The 22,453-nt window shown below is 41.7% G+C and overlaps 1 protein-coding gene across 1 annotated transcript in view; it reads right to left on the bottom strand.

Moving 5' to 3' along the window:
- Window positions 1-21,641, bottom strand: part of TTN (titin) — a 292,385-nt gene extending 270,744 nt beyond the window's left edge. Inside the window, exons 1-14 of the mRNA XM_053410245.1 lie at window positions 21,441-21,641; window positions 18,895-18,998; window positions 13,812-14,015; window positions 12,058-12,345; window positions 10,369-10,460; window positions 10,029-10,276; window positions 7,283-7,622; window positions 6,707-6,850; window positions 6,056-6,175; window positions 3,588-3,728; window positions 2,511-2,648; window positions 1,927-2,064; window positions 565-846; window positions 317-442 (exon numbers count right to left, since the gene is read on the bottom strand). Of these exons, the coding sequence (XP_053266220.1) occupies window positions 317-442; window positions 565-846; window positions 1,927-2,064; window positions 2,511-2,648; window positions 3,588-3,728; window positions 6,056-6,175; window positions 6,707-6,850; window positions 7,283-7,622; window positions 10,029-10,276; window positions 10,369-10,460; window positions 12,058-12,345; window positions 13,812-14,015; window positions 18,895-18,985 (2,352 nt within the window). The 5' untranslated portion in view covers window positions 18,986-18,998; window positions 21,441-21,641. The remainder of the gene's footprint in view (window positions 1-316; window positions 443-564; window positions 847-1,926; window positions 2,065-2,510; window positions 2,649-3,587; window positions 3,729-6,055; window positions 6,176-6,706; window positions 6,851-7,282; window positions 7,623-10,028; window positions 10,277-10,368; window positions 10,461-12,057; window positions 12,346-13,811; window positions 14,016-18,894; window positions 18,999-21,440) is intronic.
- Between the last annotated feature and the right edge of the window lie 812 nt (window positions 21,642-22,453).

Here is a 22,453-nt window from a genome sequence, read left to right as displayed (position 1 = left end):
TGAAATAATAATTCAGAATATGGAGTTTCTCTGGTGATTTTACAGATTGCTTATGCAGATAGATCTGCAGTATTTTAAGAGACAACAGCCTAATAAAATATTAAAGAAAGACACATCTTTCCTAGAGGTGTTTTCCTATTAGATTGGGAGGAGACAAGGAATGATTTATGGGCAAGATCCACAAACAAACCTCCTCATTCCCCTTGCGTATCGGCCACTTTGAACTCGGACCTGCATACAGAAGCACACATAGTGCTTGTTTCAGGTGATATGGCTGGTTGCCTGGACACACCCTTACTCCTCCTCCTCCTCTTACCTCATAAGTGTGATCTGGTTTAGGAACAGAAATTTTTGAAACTGTAAAATGAGGGCTTGCTGTGCGGGGACGTGTGTGTTCCACATGGATTGATTTTTCGACAGACGTTTCTGCAGTCCTTTTAATCTACATTAACCGACAAAACGTTTTGTTGAGCATAGCATGGCGCATACCGAGCAGACGAAACAGAAACAAATATATTCCAGCAGCCATCGGAATGGCTGCGTGGTTATAAACGGGAGCCTAACCTGTGTTGAGACAGACATCCCCATTTTTTCAGCAGCTGTTATGTGCCTCTCAGGAGGAACATGAACCTCCTCGGTTTTCATTACTCTGGTGACCACATGATGTTCTGGAGGCAACTCAACAATGCGTCTTGCTAAAGTTTGTTCTTTGTATCCAAGTTCCAAAGCTGCCTGTTCAGAATAAGCTTCTTCTGCATAATCTGCCTCTCTTGGTTCTCTAGTGCGTGCTTGGTCAACTGCGTGAACAACTGTGGCTACAGCTTCAGCTCTTTTGCCAACACCAATCTAAAGGTAACATTTACAGAACACCGGCACATATCTAGGTTACTGACACAGAATGGCTAGCATAGAAGACATACATGCAAGCTTAACTGGCTATCCATAATCCAGGTGCTTCTGTATTCCATGTTTATGTTTTCACACATTCCCTGCTACTATCATATGTATACATTATGGCCCCCCATGTATTCTGGAGCTCCTTTTCCTCGAATACAAATTGAAAAGTCCATTTGAAATACATGTATCTGGATATGGAGGATAGAAGATTGCACTGTACACTATGCAGACAGATAAATGCACAAATACAGTATGTCTCACATGAAATGTTCAAATACTGTATTTGAAGACCAATGTGAGCATTTACCTCCTTCTGGAGGTCTGCTCTGATTGAATACTTGTGTATATGTACATATGCATACAGAAAGAATAGCATTTTCTGAAACCCATATGTATAAAGTTCAATGCAAATGAAGATTTACGGACAAAAACATGTATGTACAAACACACTAGCATTTCAGATAAGTTTGCAACACATATTTCAAAAAGATATTGGATGGTTACATGGGACCATTTTATTATACACCTGCTCCTCATGAATGGTAAAATTCTCCTACAGGTGAATTGGATCAGAGCTTTAGGTTCTGGGGTAGTTTGGTCTTTTGCATGGTCTCTTGGCTAAATTATTGTTTGCTTGCCTGAGCCTCTCCATACTTTAAAATAAAGTGCATCACAAATCCCACTTCATTAAACTGTTACTTATTTGTTTAAAAAAGCACTGTATTATTATCTTGTGGGTTGGTAGATCTAGATCATTCACTTAAGCAAGTTATTTTGGAACCTCAAACCTCAAATGACAAAAGGATTTGGAAAGTAAGTTGTGACTATTTTCTCAGCATTCTGTTTCATCTAGATATAAACGCAAGTAACAAAAAATATACATGTGAAATAACTGTACTTTGGAAAAGCTATCTGTTTCGGGGGGGGGCATATTTGCCATGCTCTGGAACAATGTCATAAGTGCAGATGTTGCAGAGTCTAAAAAGAACTTTGATTGGTGCGTTTCACATTTTTGAGAGCTTTATTCACCTGTTCATGAACTAGATGGATCTGTTCTCTTTTGACAGCAGCTTCTTCTCTAGCTCTCGATATTGTCTCTTGCTCCCTGCGTTTGTCAACAGCAATGATTTTCGGAGCTACGACAGTTTTTTCGGCTTCCTTTCTTATCTGATCGTTATATGGCAAGAAAAGAAGTTTAAGTCACGTTAACGCTTCAAAAATAAAAGGTGCCAGGATGAGAGATGACACTGGAATGCGCGGGCAGGGAAAGGTTAACAGGATTAAACGCTTCGTGCCTTGCAGAATGGCCAAGGTCCTGTGCTGAATAAATACCGGCGCTTGGTTATTTAACCGGATGGCTAGTTAAACATAAGAAAATTAAAGCACAATTTAGTATATGAATTTTTTAAAGCCTGAAATGTTATCACAGGGAAGCTGTGAAAATATTAGGGCATACTGTAATGAACAAAAAACAGCGCCCCACTTTCCATTTCTCTTAAGGGACCCAGCACCAGCAGGGTATTAAAAAAAGTTAGTACATTTATTGAAGGCATATGATAATGTCAATATGAGGATGGGATGTGAGAATGACATCACCCAGCAGGTCTATTCACCTTTTCTTGGATAAGGTGGACTTGTTCTTGTTTGGCAGCCATCCCCTCTGTGGTTTTAACTACTGTAGTGGGTTTATCAGTTGTAATTACAACCTTAGGTACAGAAGGTTTCACGGGCTTCACAACTTCTTTCCTCATCTAATTTTTTTTTCCGTAAAAAGAGAGGTGTGATTATATATGATATGGTGTTGCAAAAATATTAACTGGACATCAGGGGAAAGCAAGGCAAAGCATATGGAGCGAAAAGAAAAGAAAATAAAGAATTTCTATGCAGACCCTAGAATTAGTGCTATGTAAGGGCTGCACGCAGTCCCGTCTTAATCCTTTGTGAATCTATTGGATTCAGTAGAGTTCTGTCTAAATTGGGAAAGAGGCAACCAATGTATTATTTAAGTAACGAAACTCCTTTTGCTGGTTACTTAAAATGGCCTTTGCCCTGCCCCATTCCAGCAATCAGTGAGAGTATAAGGAGTTTGCTTTCAAAGATCCAAAAGGTACATTTATCAACACAAGCAGACTTTCTGTAACTGCATCATGCTTGATATCCATGTGGAACCATTTGTGTAAACAGTCTAATAGTTGTTGGACTTGCAAGCCGAACTAAGTTGCCAAATGTGATTTTTGAGATTTTCATAATTCATGGTTGGTTTGTTAGGCCGTTATTTTGAGACATTGACCTTCACATTAGCAAAATAAGGCCCAATTACAACATGGAAACCAATGAGATATTTTGACTGGGCATAATATTTCATGAGTTTCCCTTGGAAAACTGTGATTGCTGACAAATATTTGGGCTTGGGTTTTTTCCCCTGCTTGGTGTCTGCAACAAAAATCAACTTGCAAGTTGTCAATAATTATCTAGCAAAATTTATGTGCATCCTGGTAAGAAAAAAACAAACAGTTTATAATCTTACAACCTCTAAATATGCAGGATTCCTCTTGAAATCATCACAGCTTCTGTTGTTGCAACATAATACCACTCATAAAGAAAAGGAACTTAAAAGCAAGTGGCAAAGAATAAGGTTTGCAACCAAGAGGTAGATGGGTTAACGGCACATTTTAAAAAGCTGTATTCACCTTTTCATGATGAGTGATGTGAATTTGTTCTCTTGCGGTTGAAATTTCTTCTCTGGTTCGCGAAATCTGTTCTTGGGCCTTAACGGTATCGGCAGCAATTATTACCTTGGGCACAGGAACTTTCACTGGTTCCTTTTTTATCTGTTGTTTATGGAAAGAAAGAAAGAAAGAAAGAAAGAAAGAAAGAAAGAAAGAAAGAAAGAATTTAAGTTATACCAAATCTCAAAAATAAATCACACCACTTTATCCAGGAACAAGGAGATAAGCCCCAGTGGCCATAATCCTAGACAAAACTAAGTGCACTTAAGTTTATGGAAATCAGTATGCTTAACTCTATACTGCCTTGTGGCCAGCAAGCTAGAGCTGGAACAGCTACACATTCTATGCTTGAATAATTGTGGGAAGTATTAAATCCTATAGATGCCATCCTAAACACACTGCACACTGATATAATGATTCTCCATAGAATAATTTATTTGGGGGGAAACTCATGGTGTAAACTATTACCATGTGATAAAACTGAGGGGAAGTTAGCAAGATTAGGAGTATGAATAACAAAGAGACCATCTACAAACAGCTGCAGTGTATCCTCACATCCCAAAAAGAGTGTTCCTGTTGTGTGTCCCAGCAGCCAATTATGAGCTCTCCCAAAAAACCTCCATTCTATTTCTCTTCTCCTCAACTAGCATCCAACACCCCACAGATACTGAGTATACTAAATCCTCATTCAGGTGTTGCTGGTTTTTTTGGAGGGAGGGGGCCTGTTGCCCCTTAAAAAAAATGATTGAGGAAGGTGTTACTTCAGATTTCCCACTAAACATGCTGTATCTTCCCTCTTTGTTTCTCAGCAGTCCCCATTTGGGGTCCTGTGTTTGCTTTTCACTGGAGTGACACTACATCTTTACCTCTAGAGAAACAAGAGCATTTTAACATTTAGGCTGCATTCCCATAAACAAAGGGTTTTATGTGAAGAAAGGGAAACATCTATAGACATATTTTTTTCCTGAGGGCATGTATTACTGTTGTACTGATTGCATATTCTTTTATAATGGAACAATCCTCACAAGGAGAATTCTATTGTGTTCTGAAAAGCAACAAGAGCATCTTCTTCTCTGTTTCAATACAGGAAGTTGTATTGTGAACTGTGAACTGAGGCACGATGGAATTTGACAGAGTGCATAATATTCACATGAGCAAGAACTTCAGGAGGTACTCATCTTTCAAGAGGAGTCCACGCTCCTGTTTCCCTCCCACCTTAACCTCTCTCCATGGTCCTGATTGAAAGTACTGTAAGTAAATGTGAAATCCGGCATGAAATTATCAGACGCTCACATATAAATCATGTGACAGCAAGCTCTACGATGTTACAGAACACTTCACAATGAATGGAGGAATGGTGTAGCATCGTGAAACATGACTCACAGGATGGGGGGGAGTGGGCATCCCAGAACTATCTCTCAGAAAAGACAGCAGAGATACATATTTTTAAGCTTAAAACTTTCAGTCATATGATGAAGAATCAGGAAATATTGGCCTGCACAACAAGGACGGCTCAGGTGGGATCCAGTGTAGCATTAGTGCTTGAAGTTTGAGAGTTGATGTTGTTTTGTAAGTGGTTGTGCCAGAGGCAGTACACAATGGTTAACTGCCATGAAACAAAACAATAGCAGTTGTGCAACATCCTATGTAAGTGCAAGGCACCCACTGGATTTGGCTGTTGTGTGGTGCTAAAAACAAGGAGTTCACTAGTGGAATGGCTGTTGCATGCCACAACTGGATATCACTGCTTAGTTTCACGGTGAGGGGATTATGATAGCCCAGTGAAATTTCTGACATCTTTTTTTTTCTTTGAAAACTTCCCTTATTTTTAAAATCAGTTCCCCATGTGCAGCAAGGAGAGCAGTTACCGATCAAGAAAATAGCAGGGGGGAAATTACAGCTGTTCTGGGCTCACATAGCTAATGTCATGATTCTTTGAATTCTGCCCAACATCTTTAACATAAGACCAAGCTTTAGAGCATTTTCTGTGTTAGACGCTCGTTGTTGGTTTGCTCTCAAACCAATAAAGCTCCTGGGCACAACCAGCCCTCTCTAGTCTAGACACATACATATATATATATATATATAGATCAGCCACAACCAAGAACGACTTGTATGAATGTTAGCAGTGACAAATCAATGGATTAGGGCTTGGAAGAGTGATGTCACAATAAGCACACACATTCTATTATGAGCATAGCTGTCAAGGTTTCCCTTTTTTAAGGGAAATTCCCTTATTCCGAATAGGATTCCCCTTAAAAAAAGGGAAAAGTTGACAGCTATGATTATGAGGCTCTTCCAAATCCTAGCAAACAAGACAAAAGGAAAATGGATGCATAGCTTATCACTGATCACGAGGTATACAGCTTGCAAATGAAACAAAAGTGACAAGAAATGAGCTTCTCATGGGTAAAATAGGTACTATTCACCTTTTCATGAGTGATGTGTATTTGTTCTTGTTTAGTAGCAACTCCTTCTCTAGTTCTTGATATTACCTCTTGTTCTCTGGCTTTACCAGTAGTAACAACTATGGTAGCTTCCTTTTTAATCTGATCGTTGTGGTAGAAACAAAGAAAACCAAGCCTTAACATTTATTTTCAGCAAACAGACACTTTGAAAAATAAATAAATCACAAACAACATGACAACTGGAGGAGTATATGCTTGGGGAAAAGTTATTTCAAGCTCAGGCCAGGGGGCGGGAAGATAAGTTAAATATTAGGAACACCTTTGTCAGTATGATAAAAGTAATGTTAGATTAACCCAAACTGTCTCGTTGAATCATTGTTTACTGGGGTTATCAAAATCAGTCCTGGGACATTTGTACAGTATAAAAATGGTTTTAAAACTGTTAGCTGGTTCCTGCCATTAATATAAAATGGATTGGTGTATTTATATTAGTTGACCCCATTGGTTTATATTCAGATGTTTTTCTTCACCATTAATACATGCTTATCTGGAATGCTTGGTAGTATTTTGTTAATTGTTTGCTGATTCATGCGGTGGTTGTGTGAATGGCAAGGAGAGGATGTTATAGATACATATATATAGAGAGAGATTGCTGTTTTATTGTGCTTCTACCTGCTCCTGGACAGGTTGAATGTGTACTGCAGCCATTGCTGTCCTTTTAGCAGTCTGTTCTACAGCGCTTGGATGAGGTTCTCTCACTCTGGCCATGTCTACAGCAGCAACTACTGTAGCAACAGCTGCTGTTTTCTCAATGCCCTGTGGGACCCAAATGAGTCACATGAAAAGACATATCTTTCCCCCCATAGGCATAGAACAACAACAGCAACAACAACATAACAACATGGGTGCTGAGCACAAGGCAAGCAGATGGACTTACCACTCAGTCCAGGGATGGGAATCCTTGGTCCCTCCAGAAGATGTTGGACTCCAACTCTCACCATCCGCCATGTTGGCTGGGCCTTGTGGGAGTTGCGGGCCGAACAACATCGAGAGGGCCATAGGTAAGCCATCCCGGACTTAATTCTATTTAGACATTATGATTCCACTGCCTAAATAGCCATATAAGCAGGGACTGGTGCACAACTTTCTCGTAATTCTACGTGAACAGGCTAAAATCACTGTGAACACCTCACAAGACAGAGCCAATGAGCTGTGGTCTTTCAAAATGTTTCTGAAGAAAGGCCTTACCTCTGCTGCCGCTGCTGCAGCCGCAGCCGTACTGGCAGCAGCACCAACTCCGATAGCAGCCGCCGCTGCAGCTGTGCCACTGACAGTGATCTGTTCCTGGACACCGTATCTCCCCTCCCATCTCTCTTCAGTCTTCATCTGGGTCGTACTTGTCGTTATTCTGGTGTCTCTCATTCTCGTTTCAGACGTGGCCACGTAGCCTTCCTGCTTCCAAGGAGGAAGGACCTCAGAACCCTCCGCTGCCGCTGCCTGCGCTTTACGCACCAAGATTGGGGATTTCACAGGCCTGATGGGCGAGGTGGAGACTGAGAGCCTCCCAACCCCAGCAGGAGACACGGACCTGTGGGATAAACATAGCACATTGCTGATGCCACGGAAAACAAAAGCAGCAATAGGGCAGCCTAGTATTTTTAAGCACTTGCTTGGTGGTCGTGGGCGAGAAGGAACGGCATGCAAGGGAGTCAATAAACTGGAATTATTATTATTATTATTATTATTATTATTATTATTATTATTATTTAATTTACATGCTGCCCATCTGACTGGGTTGCCCAGCCGCTCTGTGTGGCTTCCAGTAAGATATTAAAATAGGTATGGATCACTGTGTCTTTCCTCAGTACCTAGTACAGAAGCCAAGGAGGCTGCCGAAGAAGGGAGGCATCATTCCCCTATACCAAACATAGAAATGCAGAAGGCTGCTGGAGGAAAGGAAGAGCTCTGCTAGCTTTGAGCAAGCTAGTAAGCACTTTTGCGGGATAGGAACATTTGTGGGCTTATTTGCAAAGTTGAGTTAAAACATCCTGACCTGACTGCACAGGTTTCCATACTCGCTGTGCTGTATATGAACTGATAGTGTTGAGTGCTAACAGAAATCAGCGGAATATGTTCAGTACTTGGAAACGTAAATTAAACAGGTGCCATGAAAATTCAGGGGGAAAGCATATTGATTATTTAGCACCAGCAAAAAAGAAAGTGGGGTAAGTAGACCGGAGTTGTGCAAGAATCAGAAATTAGTTCAGTTTAGATCTCTTAAGTGGTGTCCCGCTGAGGATTCAGCTACATTAATAAAACAAAAAAACAGTGTTTTGAATGCATTTTAAACATGCAACACCAAATCGTGATGTACAGCACAAAACTTTTCTATGCAATTTTACATGGCATTCCCCCCCCCCTTTTGTTACAACGATTTAATTTATGACTTGTTTATAGCGGGGGGTTTTCCTGTGTATAGATCCACCCTAAGTCAAACCTGAAGTAGACTAAATGAAATCAACGGATTTAATTTAGTAATTAAATCTAGAACTAGTATTCTATCTATCTACAGATTTTATTAACATCCGATTAGACTCTGAATAACAGCAGTGTGGGCTCAATACTTATTTGTAAAATCGACTTATTCAGAGGAAAATAAAAAGTAGAACTGTGTCCTGCAGGGGACACTGTTGCATCAATGTTGTATTTATATATTCTCGGAGGTAGGTTATCTATGAAGTAAGCAATTGTTTTCCCCCTCAAATCATTGCTATCACACAAGCACATAATATATTTATTTAACTTTTCTTTAACAAAATTTGCAGGCTGCTTGATTGTCTAAAAAATCTCCAAGCCCTTTACAAAGGCTATAGAACGTACATGAAAACTGCCAATAATACTAAAGTTTAAAACAAGGTTTTTGTTTGTTTTAAATCAAAATATGAATATAATTGCACCATAGACTAAAATTGCAGATTGAGATACATGTCAGTTTTATGTGTCTCGATAGGCTTGCCTAGAGAGAAACGTTTTAGAGGTGCTGGAAAGAATACAGTGAAGGTAATTGCCTAATGCCAGTGAGCAAGGGAGATACAGAGAGTAGGAGCTGCTACACTGAGAGATGAATTCTTGCAACTGTGGACTGACAATTATGTGGCATTTGCAAATAAATTATTGTTGTTGTTGTTGTTGTTGTTGTTGTTGTTATTATTATTATTATTATTATTATTATTATTATTATTATTAACACTATGGATGGCTCCCAACAGTATATAAAAAACACGACGAAACATCAAACATTAAAAACTTCCTCAACAGATATCTTCTAAAAGTCAGATAGTTGTTTATTTCCTTGACATCTAATGGGAGGGAGTTCCACAGGGTAGGCGCCACCACCGAGAAGGCCCTCTGCCGGTTCCCTGTAACCTCACATCTCACAGTGAAGGAACTGCCAGAAGGCCCTTGGAGCTGGACCTCAGAGTCCGGGCAGAACGATGCGGGTGGAGACTCTCCTTCAGGTATACTGGGCCGAGGCCGTTTAGGGCTTTAAAGGTCAGCACCAACACTTTGAATTGTGCTCGGAAACATACTGGGAGCCATTGTAGGTTTCAGTGTTGGAGATCGAAGTGGCTTAATGGGCATACTGAGGTGAAATCTTACCCATGTGCAAAGAAGAGACCCTAAGTCTGGTATATTTTATCCCTCTTGCTAAACCAGATGGACACTTTCTTCCTTTTAAAAGTGCAATGTAGTTACCACTTTCTTTTTAGGGCAGGGATAGGGATGGACGACAGAAATAGAAAGACATAAGTCGCGTGTGTGCCTTGCTAAGGATTCCCACCCAACCAAAAGGGCATGGAACCAAATGCACCCATCCAAACCATCGGCTTCCAGGCCATAGCATTTTCTGTGTATCTCATTCCAATTTGTATTAAAGTTGCCAGAGGGAGGTTGGGGAGAAAGAGAACTTTGCATAGGCGTTAGAGTGGTTTACCTGACTGGAGATGGTGTTGGAGCTCTGACATGTCTTACAGGAGATGGCGACTGTCTAACTGGAGATGGCGACTGCTGTCTTGCCATCTGTACTTTGGCAGCAATTATTGGCGGAGTCGGTGATTTAGAGGTAGGCCGCGGTGGCATCCGTGGAGGAGCCTTATGTGGCAGCTGTTGCCCAGTGGCACTCGCCTCTATAACCATCTCAGCAGTTGCAAGTGTTCTGGCGTCAAAGTGGGCTTCTATCTTCTGCAAATGCAAATAAACAGTCAGGAGAATCTGCAGCAATAAACACAGACATGCTGAAAACTTCCAGTAAACCTGCCTGCCAAAATACAAACCTTTTCAACTCTAGTTTGTCTTGTAGCTTGTGTAATCTGAGCAGTCGAAACAATTGTCTTTGTCTTTTTAGCGGGAACAGCCTCTTCCTCACCTAATAAGAAAGGGAAACCAGACTCTTAAATTGCAATATAAGCAATAATTGGTTTTGTGTGTGTGCGTGGGAGAATAAAATCTGTTGTTCCAATTTTTTATTTTCACATATAAACACCACCGGTAAAAAAAACAAACCAAAAATCCCCCAAAACCCTGCCATCTGTTTTTCTTGGGCATCTAGACAATTAATGGAGGAACTGTTGATATAAGATTAGTCTTTTTGTACAACTATGTAATTAGGCCAACTGCGTGATGCATAATAATGAAGACATTGATGTTTCAGAATCATGGCAGCATGTCATATAAAGCCTAGAAAAACAAAATGACTGAAACATAGAAATATGTTCTGTGTGAAAGTATTATTTGGTGGCTTCCAAATATTTGGATCACTTTCACCAAGTTTCATGTGCTTTCTTGAATCTAACCTGTATAACTAAGGATATACCTGAACCTAGAGGAAGTGTGTGTAGGGGGGGAGTCCTGTTGTACACGTATAAATCCTTTTGCTGATGGGATGCATTAGTTGGGTACTGTGCAGAGCTCCCCCAGTCCAGCTGGGACCCATGCACACATGGGAACAAGCTCCTACTCATGTATCCCTAGCCTGATGGGGAATCTCATGTGATATATGCATAATTCCACAACCTGATCCAACAGCAGTGATGAGTGCATATGCTACATACAACCTAGAGGAGGAGGAAGAGGAGGCAGAAGAGAAGAAACTGCCATAGACCTTCATTTACCCACTGGAGTGCCTGTAAGCATATTTCCAAGTGAGTCATTATGAAGCGACAATACACAACAGGACAAGCCCTGAAGATAAGAAATCAAACCATGCCTTGCTGGGTTTTTATAGCAAAACAACTTTCAAAAAATTATAAGATAAACATTTTGCCTCACACCTACATAAGCGACTCCTAATTATTATTTTTGTATACAAAAAGGGGAAGAAATGCAAACAGTTACCATATTTTTCGCTCCATAAGGCACACTTTTTCCCTCCTAAAAAGTAAGGGGAAATATGTGTGTGTCTTATGGAGCAAATGCAGGGGGGAGGCAGGCAAGAAAAGCGGGCTTTTCTCCAGGAGGGAGAAGGGACTGACGCGGCCAGTCAGTTCCTTCTCCCTCCTCGTAGAAAAGCCCGCAGGAGCCGCACGCTCCTTAAAGGGTGCGCGGCTCCTGTGCCCTTTTGTGGGAGGTGGGGGAATTGCCATAGCCACCCGCAGCCTCTCCCAGCTGTCCGCTGCTCTTTAGGGCTGGGGGGGAAAATAATTTTTTCCCCCTTTATTTCCCCCTCTAAAAACTAGGTGCGCCTTATGGTCCGGTGCGCCTTATGGAGCGAAAAATACAGTATGTTTATGTGATTGAGGGGTGGGAGGGTGAAGAAATACTTTCTCTCACGCTGAGTTATTTAGGATAAGTTTCAGTCTCGAGCGATTTTTTTTACAACCCAGTTACAAATGCTTGAGAGACACGATGTTGATGGATCTGTTGACGGAACAGTAATAGCCGTGTAGGCACTGCCATGATGATACAATAGGTATGTGGGTTTTGTGTGTGTGTGTGTGGCTGACACACTTCTGATCTATTATTACCTTGAACCAGAAGTTCGGCTGTTGAAGTTGCTCGTCCCACGCTATTTGTGGCATTTACTGAATAGGTGCCGGAGTCTTCGGGGTAAGCTTCTGCAATTATTAAACTGTAGAGGTCTCCTTCGTGTAAAATTTGGAAATCAGGGGAGCTTTGAATTTCTGCTCCATCCCGATAGAACTTCACCACAGGTGTAGGGATTCCAGTCACTCTCACGTCAAGTCGAACTTGACTTCCTTGTCTTGCTGTTGTGCTCTGTAGTCGTTGTGAAAAGTTGGGTGGCGCTGTTTCAGCTGTGGTTTAAAGAACAAGAAGAATGCTCAGATAAGAGGGGAACAAAAAAGACCAGTTCTTGGTCATTTTAATTGATTGTATTAAAATTATTACGTTAAAACAGGAGTGGCCAACCTGTGGTCTTTCAGACATTACCAGGCTACAAGTCCCATCATCCTTGACCATTGGCCACACTAGCTGTGACTGATGGGAGTTGGAAGTCCAATAGCATTTGGAGGGCCAGAGTTTACCCATCCATGTGTTAAAATATTAACTATGTATTAAATATTATCAATAATTGTTCCAGTAAAGGAATCCCAGATTTTATCTTTCATACACCTTTGCGGCATCAAAATTGACTAAATCAGAGGAAATTATTGTGTCAGTTTTGACTGAAGCATTTCAGTGGCAAACTCTTACAAGAAAAGCATCAGTTGAGATGATCAGAAAACAAAGGGATTTCTTTGTATCGGTTAAGTAGTTCCACTAAAATCAGTATAGCTTCTGGTATGTTAAATATTATTCACAAATTATGAGGCAGGATCAAAACATGCACCCAGACACTTTACATTCTCAGGCTGTAAGCATATTTGTCTCCTGAAACACCTGTACTTTGCCTTTTGGAAATTCTGTGTACATGTGCTGAACAACACACATAAATATACATAACGTAATACGTTATATGGGCACAAATGCTTGATTCTTTGGATAATTATATCCTTTTCAAGGGAAAAGGTTCATGGGGGTCCATTGAACACAAATCTGTTGCCTCGGCCCAGTATACCTCAAGGAGCGTCTCCACTCCCATTGTTCTGCCCGGACCCTGAGGTCCAGCTCCGAGGGCCTTCTGGTGGTTCCCTCACTGCAAGAAGCCAAGTTACAGGGAACCAGGCAGAGGGGCCTTCTCGGTAGTGGCGCCCACCCTGTGGAACGCCCTCCCATCAGATGTCAAAGAGATAAATAACTATCTGACGTTTAGAAGACATCTGAAGGCAGCCCTATTTAGGGAAGTTTTTAATGACTGATGCTTTAATGTATTTTTAACCTTTGTTGGAAGCCGCCCAAAGTGGCTGGGGGGACCCAGCCAGATGGGCGGGGGTATAAATAATAAATTATTATTATTATTATTATTATTATTACTACTACTACTACTACTATTACTACTACTGATTTACATGTGCATCTTGGGGACATCATGTGCAGGCCTCATGTATCCTATAGTTGACTGATCCTTACTTCCAAGCAAAAGTATTTAGGATTAAGGGGTAAACTAAATATGAATAATCTTATAATGATGTAGTCCTTGAATACAGAGTAGGATTTAGAAGTGGGGAAGGAGATGAAGCAGCTTGCTTAATGGTGTTGATCTCTTGCGCCTTTCTTAATTTCATGCTTCTAAAAAGTAGTATTTGTGGGTCATTTCACTGGGTTGGCAGGTGTCAGAAGGAAAGTGCCAACTGTTGATATTCCCCTAATTGCAACATACCTGTTACAAGTAGTTCAGCGGTGCTAGTTGCTTGTCCAGATCCATTGGTGGCTTGTAGGGTGTATCTTCCACTGTTAGCGGCTGTCACGGCGGAGATCACAAGTTTAGCGCGGCCATCGCTATATGAGATCTGCACACCGGGCAGAGTTGCAGCAGAAATAACCTGACCATCCCGATACCAGCTCACCTCAGGAACTGGGGAACCTTTAGCAGGAGAAAGACAGTTAAAGCGTTAGTGTTGTTAATAAGGTTGCCAAATATCACTGATTGTCACCCATGCAGTTTTCAAATGACATAGGGCCTCAGATCCTGATTAGGCAAGAAGAATGTGATTTGAAGGATATTGCATTTTGAGAAAACCAAGGCTGGCTGTGCCGTTGGTTGCCAGAACATGTCAATATTCATTTCTGCTGTCTATGCAGTTGGAGCCATCTGGCAATCTTCTTTTCCACCTTCTAATAATTAATAATAATAAACTCTCAATATTTCCATCTAAATTTTCAACGAAAGAACAGCTGAGATGCAGACAATGAGAAGGTAGCTTTCCTAGGTGACAAGTAGAATTTAACTTGTAATGCTTAATCTTTTTTTTAAAAAGGGATAGCTCAAGAAAACTGAAGGAGTTGAAATTATTTGCACATCTGCACTATACCCTATAAAGTGGTTGCATTATAAGGGAATTCCATATCCAGCAGCATAGGAGGTAAGATTAGAACACTTGAAGTCCCTGATTCAAGTCTCAGGCTCTCTGTGAACATACTAGGTAATCTTAAGGAAGCAACAGTCAACTTTAGCTTCCCACCTGGAATGAAGGGATACTTGTTCTGGCTAAAGCCAGCCCTATTGTTAGCCAGAGTAAGGAAACCTTCTGAGCACCATCAACCATTCTCCATTGTTGGAGGACATAAACTATACATGTACTATATGGCCTGTCCTGCTGTATAAGCTGCTGTCCTCGGGAGCAGCGGAGGGTTAGAGTCCCTATCCTGCTAACAGTACTGAAGTAAGATTCAACTGGCCAGCGCAATTGGCTTCTATATATGGAATGGTGCGGAGATGGAACACCATTTTGTCCTTTGCCTCAGGCGGTAAAATGTTTTGTGCTGGCCCTACATCACATAATTTTTGCAAGACTTACTGAGCGGATGCATGTAAAAGTGCTATGATCACTTAGAAATGTGATGTATAATATAAATAAAGTAACAGCTTTATGTTGTAGTCTGAAAGATAATATTTTGCGATAATTTGGGGGGAAAGCCCCGATTTGCTGACATTAATATACAGTTTACAACCTAACTTTAATATTTGACCTGTAAATATAGATATGTAGTCCGGTTTTGCATTATCATAGGTAGAGAAAGACTAAATTTTAAATGCCTGATTATAGAGAAGAGGGAAAGAATTGCAAGTGCGAAGTTATCCTTCTTTGGTGATTTAGGGGCTCAGATTTCAAGAGATAAAAATTGCTCACAGATTTTAGTGCATTAGAAACCCAAATCCTGAATCACTGTCAGCCCTGTCCAAACTGATGAGCGGCTTTGGGGAAGGAGGGATTTACAACACCTTGCAATGTGAGTTAGTGTTAACAATAAGATTACTTTGTGCAAAGGATTGGATTGGAGACACAAGCAGAAGAGAAACGGTTTCAGAAAACTAGCTGTCCCTGTGATACAGAGAGCCTAGGAAAATACACCCAGCCTGTGCTACCATGCTCTGGTCTCACTGATATACCAAGCAGTCCAGTGAATGTGGCAGATGGAATAAATTTGAGGGATAAAAGGAATCTTAACCCATAAGATGGGGAGTGGGGAACATTTTTCAGACCGAGAGTCACATTCTCTTACGTGCAACCTTCTGGGTGCCACATGCAAATAGTGGGCATGGCCAGAGGCAAAACTGGGGGACACAATGGGTTTGACTCTTAGGTACACATGATAGGCTACATTCTAGCCATGCAAACACCAGTAGCTTTCATACTCTCACCAATCCCACAGACCTCTCACAGGAATTATCACCCTTCAAGGTCTATTTTAGCCAGGCAAACCCTACTTTGACTCGGACAGCAAAATAGGAGCTCAGTTGAGAAGCCCTCCGCCCCCCGTTACGATATACCTCACTGCATCTAAGGCCAGATTAAGGCATGCTGAGGTCCTAAACTACTGTATGTCAGGTTTAAGAGGACCCAGACCGTCACACGCACACACAAAATGTATCATTCTAACAGAAAGGACAACAGAAATCATAAATATCTGTGCATGCATATACACTGGTGCATAAGCGAGAATGCAACTGAAAACTAACAATTTAACTAGAACGTATGGTATATCTTGCAATAGGCCTGTTTGTTGTATATGAAATGAATTTTACGTTTAATGAGCAGAACTGGTGGAATATGGTACTAAGTGGGCAATGTGCTAATTGAGGAACAAGATCCACTTGCACAATGGGACTTCCTCCAAACCTTTCATTTCTGATTTAGGGATTGCCGGGAAAGAATAGGGAACATGGTTCCATGCATGCAACAGTTTAGCTGAATCCCACCCATTTCTTTTTATATATAGAGGCCCCTTATAACCAGAGGCCATAAACTGCAGTTAAACTGAGTTTGTGTATAAATCTAGCACTGAGTGCAGCTTCTGTGACCAAGAGATCGCCACACCCACCATGGCTGAGTTCTGATACTAGAAGTCACCTCAGCAGAGAGAAAAGGTGTTTGGGCAGAGGGGCTGCAAAGAGGTAAGCATCCCTCTATGCCCCTTTTGTTTAAAATGCCTCTTTCCTTTTGTGTGTGAGAGATTTAAACAGTTCCATGTTTAAACTCATGAGACTGTCGCCACCAACACTTCAAGCTTAGCCTTTGGATATAAAGGCTATGGAATTTACTTTCAAGTAAGTGTTAGGCAATATAGATTCCCACAGGCAAATGCACAAATCAACGGTCCCAAGAAGGATTGCCTGCCTTGCCCTGGCTCACACTGCAAAATATATGGTTTCTAGCTCAGAAGAAGGAATTAGAGTAAGCAAGGATGGGGGCACAGGGGGAAATGAAGCCACACAGATAGGACTTTGCAGGAGGGGCTGTGGGGAAAAACTTCCAGCAGCGCATAACCGAGTCTTTGCAAGGCTGCTCATGTATCTTAGGCTGGTTCTGCTATTATACTGTGGCTCATGTATCTTGGCCATGCACGGGAATAAATATATATTATGTTGCCTATGCCCAATGTGTGGCCTATGATCTACCTAAGGTATGTATTCTGAGTCATGGGGTATTTCCACATCGTGTTCAGTTCCAGTAATATGGCCCTTAACTTTAAAACATGTGGGCTGCTATAAGCTGCACCATGATCTCATTTGGCCTGGCAATGCTTGCAGCACATCTAAAACAGGACCTGCCATCGTGAAATCTGGCTTTGTGGACAGAGACTTGGATGAATTTGGGCCACTTTGGAGCATGATTTCGTGGAAGCTTAAGATTTAAGGGATTCAGTCATGGAACTCCAGCCTTTGGTGTGATCCAGTGGGGCTCCCCTTCTACTTTCTAAAACCAGCTTACTGCCGATTCATCCCATCACCAGCTATTTCAGCCTGTGGCAGCTGCATCACCACCCACTCTAGTCAGCAAGTAGCTTTTCCTGGACAGCCACTCTGAGTAAAGATGCAGAGCATCAAAACCCCAATTATTTTCTCCTCCAGAATGACCTGCTGCCATCGCTTGTTATCCACAGATATTTATCATGATTGTGCCTTCCTCTTCATGCTTCATTCTCCCTCGCTACTGTGCAGAGGCAACAAACCATGGATCTTGGCTTACCATTACATCCAAACCAGAGATCATGGTTTGACTCCCTTTCACCTCTACTATTCTAAGTTTTCACTCTAGGAAACCATGATCTTTTGCCAAAATTTGCTTTTGGCTAACCAACTGCACTTTCTCAGAATGAGAAACAAACCACAAACACTGGCTTGGGTGTATCCATACATCCAAGGATCATGGTTTGTGTCTTCCCAGTGCAAGCAGGGAGGATTGAAAGAACCCTCTTTAGACTGGTTTGGGGTACATTATTTACTATGCAGTATCAGTTTACCATGATGTGAACTGGTTCTATATCTGCTAAACTGTAACTCACAGAGAAGGAAGGGACTTAATTAACTGAAGTATTCCACAGTTGTGCACCTTGACTGTATATAGTATATACTGTCGAATTAAACCCCCCACCCCAAAACCCCCCCACCTCTCAGCACCCCCTAACTGTTAAAGAGGTATAAGAGTCCTTTAAATGCATGGTGTGTGAGAAACCTTTACATGGTAAATAAATTATGCAAAGTAGTCCACACAGGAATGTGAATGGTCAGACTAAAGCCTTGCTGTACATTGACAACTATATTTCTCACTCTACCAACTGACAGGAAAAGTCTTCCCTGAAGCAGTCCATTTCCCCCATTTCAGCTTAGGGCTAAAGTTTTCCTCAGGATAGGAAAAAAAGGATACTCAAGGAGGACTGGTATCTGCCTCTATCGGTGAAGGCAGTAATGCTTCTGAACATCAGTTTCTGGAAGCTGCAGGAATCAGGTGTACTCTTGTGTTTGGGCCCTGTCTGAGGGTTTTTCCACAGGCATCTGGTTGGCCACTGTGAAAACAGGATACTGGACTAGATGGGCCTTTGGCCTGATACACCAGGCTCTCATGATGTTCTTGTAGAATCATGTGGTGTCAAACTGAGGCGTCAGTGGAGGAAGAACCAACGTTGCCTTTGACGTTTTATGCCTTTGCGCCATAGGGGGAGCTAAACCCCCATGAAGACACCTAATACCCTGATGTTGTTGATGATGATAATCCTAATAATCAAACCCTTCATCTGATCCTCCCTCAGTGGGCCACCACTAGTGCAGTCAGTCACTGCCATCACCCCGGTGCAAGCAGGCAGGGGACCAGTGTGGGATGGAAACAGAGGAGGTATAAGAAAGCCCACCCCCCACCTCAGATGATCTGATACATAGGAGAAACACTGTTCCCCTTGACCATGGTGTTTGGAGAAACCAGCAAAAGAAAAGGGAATCCACGATTGTGAGATAAAAGCCTTACCACTAATGTGAGCCTCAAAGGTTGCGGCACTACCCTCCAGTGCCACAACACTTTGTAACGGCTGCGTGAACGTCGGCGCTTTGGTTGACATCTTTAAAGGCACTCTGAAAAGAAAGACGGAAATAAAAAGTGTATGTGAGACGTCGATCCTTCTGAAGTCCTGAGCATAGAAAGCACAACCAGCTGACATGAAACTCTTTGCCCTACACTTCCCTATGGAGTGATTTCCGCTGATGACATTCTTGACTGAGTCGCACCCTAATAGCAGCATTTTATGGAGGTTGATGCATTGTAATTATCCCGACTATCTACAGCTCTGATTAGCACAGTCCCCATTTCAGCTTAGGGCTAAAGTTTTCCTCAGGATAGGAAAAAAAGGATACTCAAGGAGGACTGGTATCTGCCTCTATCGGTGAAGGCAGCTCCCTTGTTGCAAATGGCTTAAAGGGAGCTGCATATAGAATCATGGAGTTGCAAGGGACACTGGGGGGTCATCTAGTCCAACCCCCTACAATGCAGGAAACTCAGTTAAAGCATCCATGACAGACAGCCATCCAACCTCTGCTTAAAAACCTCCAAGGAAGGACAGTCCATATTGCCAAATGGAAATAAGCACGCTGCTTAAGAGCCTCCTATCTCATGCTGCTATTGCTTTATTATCTGACATTTGCTGCACTCCTTAAGCCAGAGCTTCCATAACTTTTCATGTCGGTGACCCCCTTTTCAGACACGCATCATTTTGCAACACAGTAATCCGGCTTTACTAGCAAACTGGAGGTTAAACTAAGCCCTTTCCAGCTCCGGAATGAGCTCAGGGAGCGTTCACGCGACACACCTACACACTGCAGCCGACACACAAACGTGTTGCGATTCACCATTTGGAAAGCTCTGCCTTAAGCCCTTCTCAAACCAGAAGTGAAAATGGAGGGGTGGAGGGTGGGAGGAAATGATTTTATTCAAAATCACAAAACTGCCCTAAAGTGCTAGTATCATTTCCCCACTCCACGTGCCTTTAAATGAGTGACCATTAAAGTATACTGGAAATCTTCAGTCTATGTGGAAATTTAGAAGTCTTTAAAAAGAACCTCCTTAGAATGCTTGATAGTTTCCTTTAATACAAAAGATGTACTCTGTGGGGAGAGGTTGGGGGAAGCAGAATAAAAATGTACTTGTAAAAACATACAAGCGGCACAGTTGAATCTAGGTTAGAGAGTGAGGAGCCCTGTGAAATGTGAGCTAGGCTATAAGATAACTGACACTGATGGTTTGAACAACTGCAGGAAGGTGCAAAATCTGACCCCACCCCACCCCTAAAACATTTGTTGGTAAAACACAATGTCCTCACTTTCTGGCAAACCACATAAAAAAAGCATATAGCCATGTAATAATTCAACTCAGTATGCAGGACCTATAATATCCCTCTGTATTTATTTGCCTGCTGGATTTGTCATAAAAGAGGCAGGATCAGTATTCTGATATCTTTAATGAATTCCCACAAAACTACAAACTGAGGTACCAGAGATTTTACTAGTGGCATATGGGAGGCCTATTTCTCTCAGTTATCTTAAAAACTCCTATGCCTGTAAGTTCAGGCAGCAGAATTCCATTGAGATAATAATAGAAAGCTTCATAATAGCAATATGAACATGCTGCCTTTTTGTGTATATGGCCCCCTTTCTTCTTAAATACCGTAGTTAAAACTTCCAGCTTTCTAACAAGTGAATTCCTTTACATGAATTCGTTGCAACGCTTAGTCTTAAATTGAGAATATTTAGATGACTTTACAACGTCATTTTCCAAGTTGGGTTCCTCACATTACTTGAAGCAGAAAGAACTGAGCTAAAAGGAAAGAAAGCAAAGGCTACTTAAGGCGACTTAATTCCATAGCATAGATGTTTCAGTCCCCAATTTGTTTTTTCCCTCTACCTTAATGTAGAGGGGGGGAAATTGCTGTTTATCCAAACGGTAATCTTATATGACTTTTGTATCATTAGTATTTCGAAAGTATGCCTGTGAAATGTCACATTCCAAAAATAACCACCCCCGGGTTTGACTGACAGCAGGCAAGTGGTCCAGATCTGCAGTGTAACGGATACCCCAGCAGCTGATTCCCTTAAAAAGTCATCAGCGACTAGCCGATGCCATGTGCATTTTATCAGAGCTATTCTGGGAGCATCTCCGTTTATCTGCAAGTAATATAACCTTGAGCACTCCCTGGAAGCATTAAAAGTTAACCAGACATTTTAATAGGCATATATATATATATATATATATATATATATATATATATATATATGAAATAGCTTTTCACACTCAAGCACATTTAAAGACATATTAGCCAACTATTACAAAGACCTAAAAATTCATTTGCCAAGATATCTATACTTCTGCATTCTCGTTTAAAAGAATCATGTAGGACTTCATGCTTTTTCTCCCAGCCCCCTTAAATCAAGCTACTAGACACTAGCTACTAGTACATGCATTTTGTACCAGGGCTTTCCTTGACATAGAAAACACAGCTCAGTCAACCCAGGCATGCCACTCACCTGATTGCACAAGAGTGCCTAAATTGGGTGGGCTACGCCCAAACGTAAGTTCCTTAAACGACGTCCTTATCCAGAGTATGATTTTAAACAATCCCAACATGAGAATGGTTGAGCCTCTAGCCGAAAAAAACAAAACTACACAGTTGAGACGGTGTAGTTTTGCTTTTCCCTGCAATCCCTACACCCGAGGCGAGGCTGGGAATGCACGACTGCTCAGAAGTGCTAACATGGTTGTTTAGCTTTTTATACCCCAGATCTGCTGACAAGTCTGCCTCTGTCACCTCGGCCCCACTTCTGATTGGCTTCCCCAGCAAAAAGGGCTGTATGTCCGCTTAGTGCAATGGGCCACCTGTTTGCCTGATTGACAATGCTAATTTTGGCACTAGAAAGAGAGGCCATGCTGAGGAACAAGCAACCAGGTTTTTTTCCAGAAAGTATAGTTGTGTGGGGGACTGGGATTGTATCTGATGCTACTAAGGAGTTCATGCCTTAGGTATCTTTTTTTTAAAAAAGTGGGAGAGTAAAGAAATGGGGTCATGTGGGTGGGTGTGTTAATAGAGATGTTATTAGCTAATTGTGATAAAGAGTCAACTAAGTAATGGGCTCTTCCAGTCACAGTCCAGCCAAACCATCCATTTGCCTCCTTGCGAACAAAAAAAGGGCAAATTCAACTGTCTATCTACAGGTCAAATAAGTAAGCTGGTTGCATACCAGGTGGACTTATTATACTGGAAGAATATATTATTTTGACTTAATAAAGCCTTTACATGTCAGAGTGATTAGCACTTCTGAAGAAAGTTCATAGAATCATATAATTGAAGAGTTGGAAGGGACCCCAAGGGTCATCCAGTCCAACCGCCTGCATTGCAGGAATCTCAGGAAGTTAAGGCATTGCTTCTAAAAAAAATAAAGGTAAAGGACCCCTGGACAGTTAAGTCTAGTCAAAGGCGACTATGGGGTGCGGCACTCATCTCGCTTTCACTCATCCCGAGGGAGCCAGCGTTTGTCCACAG

The sequence above is a fragment of the Podarcis raffonei genome, chromosome 1 (genome assembly GCF_027172205.1).
Source record: "Podarcis raffonei isolate rPodRaf1 chromosome 1, rPodRaf1.pri, whole genome shotgun sequence".
Lineage (NCBI taxonomy): Eukaryota > Metazoa > Chordata > Lepidosauria > Squamata > Lacertidae > Podarcis > Podarcis raffonei.
The sequence above is the reverse complement of the archived record's forward strand: the minus strand, read 5'-3'. Positions and strand labels throughout refer to the sequence as shown.